The sequence below is a fragment of the Ochotona curzoniae genome, unplaced genomic scaffold (genome assembly GCF_017591425.1).
Source record: "Ochotona curzoniae isolate NIBS_2020 unplaced genomic scaffold, NIBS_Ocur_1.0 contig_4501, whole genome shotgun sequence".
Classification (NCBI taxonomy): Eukaryota; Metazoa; Chordata; class Mammalia; order Lagomorpha; family Ochotonidae; genus Ochotona; species Ochotona curzoniae.
This window is the reverse complement of record NW_024466307.1, coordinates 7,457,324-7,469,661: the sequence shown is the minus strand read 5'-3', so window position 1 is coordinate 7,469,661 and position 12,338 is coordinate 7,457,324. Positions and strand designations below refer to the sequence as shown.

Sequence of the window (12,338 nt, the reverse complement as noted above, 5' to 3'; positions counted from 1 at the left end):
ACAGACCCAGATCTTTAATCGGGGAATGCTTTAGTCTGAGAGGGGTTGTAGATTAGCTGATTACCACAATTCAAAACCAAAAGCAGAAAATTTTATTTCCACAGAAATAGAAACTACTAAAAAAAATTTTTTAAAGGATACCAGGGAAGACAAAATCTTCAATCCCTCGTTCAGTAATTAGAATACTTCATTTTTAAGGTGCTCTTCGACCAACATTGAACTTGTAAATACTGATGTTTCAAATTTTAACAGATCTAATGTGGACACAAATTCCCACTGTCACACATGGAATCTTCTACAGGAAATTCAACATTGAAGAGAATATGAGCCTTCAATATGTGTTACCCAGATGGTATGATAAACATTCTACCTTCGTGACAAGTGAAACCGTTTCGTTTCAAAGGTTTTGCAAGTGTGATATTTATATAACACAGGTAGAAACATTTCCCTGTACCAGAAGAATGTATTCCACATTGCCAAACAGGTTCAATCTTGGGGTTCGAGAAGCAAGCTAAGGTTCTTTCCACCCTTGTCAATCCAGTGCGTCTCGAGAGCAGGGGAGAAAGCGATTCATGACGGGATAACCTGCGGTCTGCACAGTACGCATGGGGCATTGGCAAGGCAAACCAACTCGTTTTCCCCACTTAAAAAATGTGCTTACATATCGATTTATTACTTTGGAAAGCATGGTTTACACAGAGATCAAAGAGAGAAAAACATATTCCATTTGCTGGTTCATTCCTCAAATGGCCAATGCCAGAGCCTGAATGTTGGATTTCCCACAGAAGTGAAGCAGGCCCAAACACTTGGGCAACCCGCTGCTGCTTTTCCAGCTGCATTAGCAGGGATCAGGATCGGAGGAGCCAGGACTCATGTGGATGTTGACGCAACAGGCGGTAGTCAACCTGTTGTGCCACATTGGCCCCTTCTTTCCCTTCCCTACTTTCCAAGTGCCACCGAGTAAGCGTCTACTCAGTAACCTGGAGATAAGACCTACAACTTTCAGATATATCAGACAACGAAATCTCTTGCTCAGCCTTTTCACAGGGGCAGAATCAGGGGAAAAGCACTTCTGGCCATAGACGCTAAGCATGGGGCGAGGCCCCGTTTGCTGGGCGCCCACACCATGTTTCATTCCCTGGCTGTCGGGAGTGAATTCACACAATGCAACACTCCCATGTTTCACGGAAAAAAAAAAATTCTATGCTAGAAAATGGCAACAACCACCAAAACAGGATCTGTCAGGATTTCCCTCCTATGCCCTGTTCTAAAATCACCCAGATCTGAGACACAGCAGGGAGGGAGCTGTTTTATAGGTTGGTATTTTTCTCTGCATGTGGCTTCTTCCCCCATCTCACTCATGTCCTTTCTTCCTAATTTCTTTTCCACTGGTACCTTCCTTGGAGCTCCACATTTGTAATTGCCAAAGAGAAGTCTTCGGGGCCCTCGGGATGGTCATCGTCGAGAATGTGAACATGGAGACTCTGCACCAGCTCCCTGGCTTCAAACAGGAGCTCTCCCGCCACAGGTACAAAGTCCAAGCCTGCTTGCGCTGTGCCACTCCTGGTCTCATACCAGAGTCTTACCAGGCCAAGACTGCCACCAGATCGGATTACAGTGATGTTAACCTAGGTGAAAAGCAGCATCTTATTTAATCTATATGTGCACTCTCCCCAACCATAATGTTTCCAAGAGCTCCTGTGCTAACATGTCCAAATTATATATAAAATTATGCATAAATTTACACACTAAAATCATGCTGCTGGGGCAAAGTTTGCAACCTTTATGAGGTTACTTGTCAAAACCATATGCTGGGCAGTGGCTGCCCTTCCACACTGTACCGTCTGGGCTTCCTCTGCCACGCGAAGCTGCTCGTGGGAAAAGGCGAAGCGGCCATAGGGAGTGTCACTGGCCACCATTGTGACATTGGCCGTGCGGCCGGTGGCACTCAGCACTCCTCCCTCACTGATGTCCACAAGCTGAAACTCATAGGAGCGCTTTTCTTCAGGAATGTCATCATTCAGAGCCTGGCCAAGGACAGGAAGGGTCATTAACAGCAGAATCCATGAAACATTCCTATCATACAAACACCACTCTCCCAACCGCCAGGTGCAAACACATGGAGCATGGACACAAACAACCAACACTGTTACCTGCAGGACTACAACAGCTGCTGACTGTCCATCCCGCATGGCCAGTTTTCCTGATGTTTCTGTAAATTCCCCCAAGGAGGGTGGGAATATCCTCCAAGACACAGTGACATCTCCCCAGATCCCTGGGCCACGAACCAGGCTATGGAATTAATGCAAATGCATGTTCAGCACATTTTTACTGGAAGCTCTGAGACATTTGCTGTCATTTAATCAATTATCACTTATTTCAAGAGCATGATAGTTTTAAGTAACCTCATCTATCAACTATAAAGCAACACAGTATCATGTCATTCAAAGATGGCTACATGCCAAAGGGCAGAGATGGAGTAAGTATCTTGACAAGAATACTCTCCAAAACCAAAGACTACTATGGGACACTTAAAGGGCTGCAAGTGAGTCCTTATAGACTTCTCACTGAACACTCAAGGACTTAAGAACTGCCAAACCCAGTTATTTAGATCAGTAAATGCATGAACATGCGAACGGAAAGGAAGAAAGCATTACCCCAGGATAATACCAAGAAGAAAAATACACTAAGCTGAATCCAGTTGTTATAATGGTAGTTCCTGTCCTGTTCCTTGTGAGAATAAGTGGGACAAAGGGATTTGCCCATGTTCATGCCAACTTAGTGACGTTAGGGACCCCTTCTGAATGCTAGGCACCCAAATGTTCGACCCTGATGGGTTTCTGAGGAATGTCCACAGTGGTGCCAATGACATATGTAGGGACAGGACAGGGCCGGGAGTGAGAGTGGCTCAACCTCACTCCTGCTGTCAATCACCCAAGTCAGACACATCACAATCTGACCTTGACACGGGTTAGGATTTCCACTTTGCAGAGTTTATTCACAGGATGTTAGCAAAATAGTCAATGACAATGCATGGGGACTACATAGGGACTTGAGATTGAGGCATTTCAAGCAGATATTCAAATCCAACTTCATCACCCGTGACAGAGGCCAAGGAAAAGTCAGGCAGCCCTTACCTGATGATGGCAGTCCCATTGTACCTGGCACAGGGTTCCCCAATGAGCACGTGCCTTGAGGACGCAGCGATCGCCACTTCTGATGCTGCCCCCTTCTCTCCTTGGATGATGATCAAGGCACTCCCTGTGTCACAGATGACTTTGTAACTTTCAGTGAGCACACCCATGCACTTTCTATTCCTATAGAAGCAAATGTCCCCCTACTGCTCACATCAACTCCCTTGTATAGTTAGCATTTTACAACTCACAGCAATTGGCTGTGTGGCTGTATCCAGCAGTTCTGTGGTAAAAGCAACAATTTCGGTGGCACTTGTTAATAACGTTCTGATCTCTACCAACTGACTGCAAGCATTTAAGAAAGCTATGCCAAATATTTCTACCCAAGTGAAAAAAATTACATCAAATAATCAAGCACCTGGATTATAGTTTAGCTGGTAACTTGAAAACTGCTTCCAGATCTACATTTCAGTGGTGGTGTTGTGTTTTTTTTTTTTTTTTTGAAACAATGATTTGGCTTACTATATATACAAAATGGAAAGGGCTCATGAAGCCAAGGGGTTTGTCATTTACAATCTCAAACAAAAAATGTTTTATATTGGTTTTAAAAACATATGCTATCACTTTAATATTCTCATTCACGTGTCCAGGTGTTTACCTGCTAATTAACCCATCACTGTAACAGGACAGACTGCTGAGCTAACTCAAAAGTCAGAGATGACGATCGTTCAATGAGATAATTCCCTGACAGACTTGGTACCCACGACTCTGGGCAAACATGCCAAAAGACAACCCTCCTGAATACATGAACTGACACTCTACAATCTGACCATTTTCTTGGCTATGAAACTCAATTTAATCTAAACTACTAACTCTTACACAAAAGGAATTCTTGATGGCAAAACAAGACAAAAATAAGCCAGCTTTCATGCCAATTTCTAGGACGTTTTGGTTATCACTGTTGATAACACAATAAAACATTTTTAGAATCATTAATCTTTCCTTTTAAGTTCCAAGAGATAAATCTAGACCATAAGCAAATGAGTTGCAGAAAACAGTTTTCTTGAAATATCAAAATTTGTAGGTAGTACTTTCAGATGAAAGTAGTTATTGTAGATTGTAATATTGCAATACCAAGTTGTAAAATAATGCTTTATGATCATTATGTTTCAAAAATACAAGCATCAAAGCACTATTACTATTTCAAATAAGCCATTTAAAATTCATGTAAAACAGACTTCTGACAAAGAATGATTACACTGACAATATTGTGAAGGTTGCTTTAATGACATTAAAATTATCCATGCGGTCACATGCTCTTATTTTCTACATAATTCAAGATTTTTTCACTGCATCATTTTGATTGGCTGTATAGTCTTTTTTTTTTTTAAAAAAAAAGATCTATTTTTATTGGAAAGTCAGACACAGAGAGGAGGGGAGACAGTGAGAAAGATCCAAAGCTAGGATCCAGGAACTTCTTCCAGGTCTCCCACACAGGTGCAGAGTCCCAAGGCTTTGGACTGTCCTCGACTGCTTTCCCAGGCCACAAGCAGGGAGGTAGGTGGGAAGTGGAGCTGCCGGGATTAGAACCAGCACAGCATGTCCAAAGCGAGGTCTTTAGTCACTAGGCCACTGTGCTGGGCCCCAGCTGTATCGTCTGTCACATTCAACCACTCCTACTATTGGACCTTAAAACAGCTTTCACAGGCTAAATGTTGTTACAATTGGGGCTGGCACCATGGTGTATTACATTAAGCCCGTACCTGCAGCACCTGCATCACACATGAGCACCAGTTCATGTCCTGGCTGCTTCACTTCCTGTTCCTGCTATTATGCCTGGGAAAGCAGCAGCCAACGGCCCCTACACCCATCTGGGAAAGCAGAACGAAGCTCCCAGCTCCTGATTTTGGATTAGCCCTGCTCCAGCCATTGCTACCATTGGGGGAGTGAACCAGTGGATTAGAGACTGCTCTATCATTTCTGTACTACCTTTAAACAAAAAAAAAATCTTTAAAAATACATAATGTGTATATTTAGTTATTTGTTGTAATTTATTTCCATAATTTATTAGTGTATTATTGTAATTAATTGGAGAAGCAGACAGAAAGATTAAGAACAGGAGCAGGCTCCCTGCTACTGGTCTATTTTCCAAAATGACCACATCAGCCAGGGCTGAGGCTGAAGCGAGACCCTGGCAATAAATCCAGTTCCCATAACAAGAAGCCAAATATTGCAGCTATCAATGCTGCCTCCCAGGTTCTGCACCATGTGCAAACAGGAACCAGGGCTGGGAACTGAACCCCAGAACTCTACTACGGGACACAGGCATCTGACCAACCTAACATCTTTAAACACACACATCCTAAGCAGCATACACTCTAACCCGTGACCTTTAATAATTTTTGTTAAATCCTTTACCAATAATGCAGGTGGAAAATGGTGTGTTTCAGCAACCATTTTAGAAATAAGGAAAACCACCATTGCCTAGGTTTGCCACTAATGAGTCTGACAACATTTTGCTGATTTTCTCATTTCTGGAAACACGTTTCTCTTACCTTTCACTGTAGAAATTTCTACCTCATCGAGCGGTGTCAGCTGAATGGTGAAGCGGCGGTCCTCTTCCAGCACCATGTCTTGAATGGAATGCAAAGCAATGGTCTTCTGGGACTCGGTCTACACAAAATGAAAGGAACAATCCATTTCACGCTCGGATCCAAGCCAACTTTCGCTTGTTCCTAGCAGCGGGGTAGTGTTTCTGCTATGACCATTTCCTACATTTGCTCTTTTGGTCACCTGGGATCATGAGTTATATTCTGGGAAAAATGACCTAAAAATCCGATCTGATCACAGATCTCATTCAGGTTTTCAATGGCAAAGTTTTAACTTTAATACAACCCCCACATTTCCTGGGAATTATGAGCACTTTGCCCAGGATTTTATAGAGAGCCAAATGATGTACACACAAGTCTTCAGTTAAGCTCTTCAATGGGACAGAACGTGTGGTACTATGGTTAAAAGATGAATGTCTGAATTTGTACCAATCAGGACAGGAAATGTTAAGGAATGCAGTTTTGATGGTCAGAGAGGCTTAGTTTGAGTAAAAAAAGTAAGAACCTTAATTTCAGAAATCTAGGGTTTTCTGAGTGGGTGTGATTCCCCCCCCCAATATGCACGTGGATTTTAAAAACATTCCACACACATTGAATACCATCATATGAACTCATTAGTGAAATAAGAAAATCAGACACAAACAAAAGACAAAAAGAACAGCAGTTCCAATGTTGACTCTACCTCATCAAAATGCAGCGTCCCATTCAGAGGGCTGAGGCTGCCTTTAGCTTTCTCCTCCAGGGCCCACTGAAGTCGGACGGCTCCTGTTCCTCCCGGAGACCGGACAACTGTCAGGGTCACACGGGAGTCAGACAGCAGGGACTCATCCACCATTACCTGAAATAAGGAAAAGACAAGAACAAATGCAATCATTCTTAGATTTACATGATGGCAGCGTTTAAGAACTCTTTACTGCATCACGAACATGCAACAAAAAGCCAATGTTTCAACACATTCTTTTTCCATTCTTTCCTGACTGCTCAGTTACTTATCACTAACCACTAGGCAGATCATGTGGCTGAATTTTGACCAACAGAAGCAGGAGGATAGAGCCTGTTCCCAATGTGCCATGAGCATCCACAGGATCTTCCCCATTCCCTCTTTTCCCAGAATCATTGAAAAGAGGATCCCAGTTTCTATGTGAGAGCAATGTCTCCTGATGGACGAAGTCAGGTGCCTGGCTTGCCAGCTGCAGAACAGGCAAACCAAAGAGCCGACGAGGATCCCTGGTATAGGACCCTTATGCGAACACGACACCAACACTTCCATAAAGGAACTGCTTCTAAGGGATTCTTGGTTCTAACTACCAGGCTCCCTAAACAATGCAGACCTCAACTGTCCTCCGAATTAGCTGAAGTTTTAACAACTTGAGTGTCTTCAAGTTTAAAAAACCCTTTACTGTTTACTCATCCATAAGAATTATAAGATTTGGGCCCGGCGCGGTGGCGCAAGTGGTTAAGATCCTCGCCTTGCACGCCCAGGATCCCATATGGGCACCGGTTCTAATCCCGGCAGCCCCGCTTCCCTTCCAGCTCCCTGCCTGTGGCCCGGGAAAGCAGTTGAGGACGGCCCAAAGCTTTGGGACCCTGCACCCGTGTGGGAGACCCAGAAGAGGCTCCTGGCTTCAGATCGGCCGTTGCGCTCACTTGGGGAATGAATAATCGGACGGAAGATCTTCCTCTCTGTCTCTCCTCTCTGTATATCCGCCTTTCCAATAAAAAAATAATAAAAATAAATCTTTAAAAAAAAAGAATTATAAGATTCTATCAAAGTCCAAACTGAGCTCATAGCATCTGTTATGGAAATACAAGCTGCAACAATGCTTTGCACATGCTTTGCATTCCCACAAGATTCTTCTGCACTAAGGAGCTATGTAAAGACAACCATGGTTTACTGAGCTATTATTTCAGTTCTTGCACCTACTTCATCTATTTAAACATCACAGAAACCTGGGGATCCTCAAAGTTAATGGCAAAGGCATACCTCAGAAACTATTTCCAAATTTTTAACACTTAAACCTATCTTCCAATTTCCATTTTGCCACAACCTTTTGAGATTTACATACACAAACACTTGGAGACAAGGAGTTTAGAACTTAATTCAGATATTTTGGCCTTCATATTCAGCATTTTTCCTACTACTCCTTGGAGACCAAACCTATTTCTGAAGAAAAAATCTATTATGAACTACATTGTGAAATGCTTCATCTATGGAATCAAATGTTTCTCAAGCACATTTCCATGTGTACACCTACCATGTGTAAAGCATAATACATCTTAGATACGTAGCTCAGATGTAGGTCTAGCATTGAATACATAGGGCAAAAAAGACAATGGGTGTGATAGCAATTGGTTTATTATCAACTAGGATATATGTTGCATTGTGATCTATATAACTAAGTGAAAAGAAGAGTGACAGAAAGGTCACTGGGCATATAGAAATTAAAAGTTTTTATGATACTTTCTTCTTGGGAGTTCCTTTCAAAGTAAATTGTGAAGAAAAAAAATCATGGATTAGTCATTAAGACTCCGTGGTGCTTTATAATATGGTAGTGGTTACCAAACCCAGCTATATAAGCATTTAATTGTCCTGACTGATCTCGCCACTTTATTTGTGCCACAGTGGGTAAAGCAGTAATAGTCGGACTTCGAAGTAAACAACCAATGAAATCTCAGGAGGGGGAGGCGTGAGTGAGGGATGACGTAGGGGTCTTACTCAACCTCAGCTCTGCAAAGATTAAACCAGTGGATGAAGCAGAACCCTGAACTGCTAACCTGTGCTGGGATGCCGCAGCCAGACCCACTGTGCATCCAGCCTCTGGGCCAATGTGGTCGTCTAGCAGTAGGGCATATGGAGAAGCTGTGGGCACAGAATTCTTGGACTACTTTCGCCTAACTAATAGGAATTGCTTCCCCTTAGTAACTGCTTGGTGTTGAGAGCTCTGAGTCCTGCTATGAGAGAGCAGGTGGGAGATGGTACTCAGCACCCATAGCCAACCCCAAAGACCCTCAGAGGAGACTGCTCAGTGAACAAAACATTGAACAAAAATAGTCACACTGAACACTACCTGGAAAATTAGCTCAGGAACACACACCCCCTGGTATCTTAAACTTACTCTCGTTTCTTCAAATCCAAATATTCCAAACGGAGAATCATTTTGTGGAATTACAACAGTTAATACCACATCATCACCAAGCCGGCCACCTCCAGTCACACTGACTAAGGAAACATTGAACGTTTCTGTGAGTTCAAACTCAGTATCATCTATGATGGCAAGTTCTATTACTGCAATCACCTGCAAAGGGAGAAAAGAACGGGGTGAGTTCGGCAGACGGGGAAGGAAAAAATGACATCTCAAGTTTGACTTGTAATTTTCTAGCTGAAAATCAGACACACTCTAAAAAAAATTTTTCAGCTGTTATAAAATTATTAGAAACACACATGACTTTTAAAGTTGGAAACTTTTAAATCCAGTATTTTGGAAATAAATGAAATTACATATGTAATGAGATTTAGTAGTATGTAAAGATAAGAGAATGGATTCTTGAAGGAAAAAAAAAAATAGAGTGGCCTGAAATACTCTTCATGTAGAAGGTTAAAGTCAGGAAGAAAACCCAAATTTGCTATTCTTAAGATGCTTACGAGAATTCAGTTCATTTGTCAGGGTCTATACTGAAACTGTTGATAAAAGTATAAATAAATCTGGTCTAGCTTTGGAATATCACTACAGGGTGTAGAAATATCCCAGATTTAGTATTACATTTAAAATATTATGTATCACAAATGGAAATTCCAAGACTCTGATGTTTGAGAAAATGAAATTTTTTTTTACCTAAATGAACCTTATACCTTAAACTTAACAATGGAGACCAGCGAGAAACCCAGCTGCCACACTCAGGAAGAAACTTGAATAAAATTAAGTGCTAAAATTAGAACCTCTTAAAAGGTCCACACCGCACCGACAGTCAAGGAAACCTTCCCTGTGGAATGTGAATTTTAAGAACCAAGCTGGTTCTGAGAGGCTCAAGTGATGAGACTTAATGTGAAGAACCAAGAGCAGAAAATGCAATTGAAAGAGAAAGGTTGCTTCAGTGCAAATCACATTGCTTCTGCTCAATTAAAAACAAAAGCAAAAAAAAAAAAAAAAACCTAAGCTACTTACCCTCCCCTCCCTTTAGAAGCAAATATTTCAAAGCCAGTCAAAAAATGTTCGTAATCTCTAGGTCATTCTTGGTTAAGACACCCCTTGGAATAGCTGGCACCCCTGACTGCTCGACTTCCAACCCTGCCTCCTGCTAACGCACCAGGAAAGAAGATGGCCCAAGTACTTGAGCCTATGCTCAAGTACATAGAATTCCAGACATAGCTGGAATTCCAGGCTACTGGCTTTCAGCAGGACCAACCAAGGCCCCTTGTGGCCATTTGGGAAATAGCAGATCGAAGACCTGTCCATCTGTAATGTCTTTGATAAAGATATCTTTTTAAAATCTTTTAAAAATTACTATGTGTAGGAAAATCCAGAACTATGATTAATGTATAGCAGCATATACCTTCTCCCAGGGATAGCTAACAAGTTCATATACAATGCATATCTGAGCAAAATCAGATTACCTTGCAGTTAGAATGATTCAGTTTCTTACATTTTCATGGATGTTGACTTGCTTTTTCTATTTACTAATAAAAATTGTGCAAAAACATCTTTTTAAAAAATTCTCAGTTTATATAACTTAGAATGCTTGAGGAATATTCTGCAATTTTTTTAAGACTGCATTGTCTGAAATCTGAAGTACTGGTTTTTTTTTTCCTAGTTTTACATGTTTTATTCCTTTCCTATCATATTAGTCTTTGATGATAAAATAAAATAAGTTTTCAATATTAAGTATGTGCCAACTTGCAGTGTAGATTTTAATACATACTTGTATTTTTAGCATGGAGAAATACATAGTATGAAAGCAACATTCATAGAAATAGAGTTTACAATATAATTTCTTACACATGGTCAGGTACTTCTAAATTACTGCCCTGTTTTAGAGCTTCAACACCAAATATGATTGGGTATGAAAGCTCAGAGAAAAAGATTCTTGCCTCTTAAGTTTCTCTTCCTAGATCCTTAACAAATTCTATCTTAATGATGTTCGTTTCACCTAACAGTTTCATCCACCATTGCTGGGTGACTGACAATCGTTTGGGATAGAACCAGAAAATGCTAGCGTGTACATGGCTAGCCTACCTGTCCTTCCGCAAATTCAAGAATCCCATGAGATGGCTTAAAGTCTTCCAGGCCAACACCATCTGCTGCTGCTTTCCAATAAACACTGACCGTCCCAAAGTTTCCAGCATGCCGGACCACAGGAACTTGAAGAATGTTCAAGGGAGGTGGCACCTCATAAGCAGTAATAACTTCACCAGCATCCTGTAAAGTGCAAGTTGAAAGGCAAGACAAGACAGAACTCAGCGAAGTAAACAGTATCAACTGTTTCTACTTGTGTTTCTTTAATGATAGGGACTTCGAAAATCTCAGGGAAAAAAAATCAAGATATGCTTATTCAGCTGCAAAAAAGTTTGAAAACCATGCAGTTTTGTTTTAATCAAGGTATGCATTTTCCATGAACATTTGAGACCTTCCACAGTGCCTTCGAAAATGTAATTAATATTTATGTGATAGGTCTTCAAGATTCATATTTAATGTAAATAAATTGGCTTAATCTTTTGGTCTACCTCAAACAGAACTTAGTTTATAAGATCTATGTGGCTGTTTATCCATTTACAAATATTCTACAAGCAGAGCCAATTACCTTCCAAAACAGCAAAATCAGCAAGGAGAAGCCTCCAAATAGCTCTAACTATACAGAAGGTCATCTCACTCTACTCACAGCAAACATAAAAATTCCCCTGGGGTCATCATTTTCTTCAATCAGTAGTTCAGCAACTTGCAGCCCAGGCCCCTGCACACTGGGCTGTCCCGCAGAGAAATCGGAGTGCCCCAGGGTCACCTCCCTGATGGTGATGGTGAATCCTTCCTCCAGCTCAGGAACGTCATCCTAGGATGGCAGGGAGGGCACAGGGAAACAGAGGGCATTCACGTTTAGGAAGATGTTCTATTTTCACTGGAAACATGGTCTCTCCAGTAAAGAACTAACTTTCTGCAAAAATGACCCACTCTCACACATCAAAAAGACCCCACATCATATTTACATGTGTTCCCATTAATTTGAGATCTACAGGATAGTCAATAATGATGTCTAAGTAAATCAGACTGTAAGATCATTTTTTTTAAGAAATCAATCCCAAAACTTTAAGGATGACTTATTGAGTATGTTTTTCCTATTTATACTCATTGCCCCAAATTTAAGAGAAACTACTCAATGCTGCATTAATAATTTAAAGCTGAGGATTCTAGAATTGTACATGTAAATGCAACTCAGTGTTAAACTTAATTTTTAAGGAATGTTTATTTTTTGATAAGTAACAAAAACTCAAAAAGTTACATTTTTAAATTCAAAAGGTAAAAAGAACATGAAACTGAAATATCTTTGTTACGCCTTACCCACACTGCCCTCTCTATCGCACATCACTGGCTAGTACTACTGACAA

The 12,338-nt window shown here is 41.1% G+C and overlaps 1 protein-coding gene across 1 annotated transcript in view; it reads right to left on the bottom strand.

The window, feature by feature from the left end:
- ADGRV1 (adhesion G protein-coupled receptor V1) overlaps window positions 1-12,338 on the bottom strand; it is a 366,107-nt gene that overhangs the window by 238,794 nt on the left and 114,975 nt on the right. Inside the window, exons 56-64 of the mRNA XM_040985862.1 lie at window positions 11,609-11,785; window positions 10,975-11,157; window positions 8,860-9,039; window positions 6,426-6,581; window positions 5,690-5,807; window positions 3,138-3,261; window positions 2,154-2,292; window positions 1,842-2,027; window positions 1,396-1,628 (exon numbers count right to left, since the gene is read on the bottom strand). Of these exons, the coding sequence (XP_040841796.1) occupies window positions 1,396-1,628; window positions 1,842-2,027; window positions 2,154-2,292; window positions 3,138-3,261; window positions 5,690-5,807; window positions 6,426-6,581; window positions 8,860-9,039; window positions 10,975-11,157; window positions 11,609-11,785 (1,496 nt within the window). The remainder of the gene's footprint in view (window positions 1-1,395; window positions 1,629-1,841; window positions 2,028-2,153; window positions 2,293-3,137; window positions 3,262-5,689; window positions 5,808-6,425; window positions 6,582-8,859; window positions 9,040-10,974; window positions 11,158-11,608; window positions 11,786-12,338) is intronic.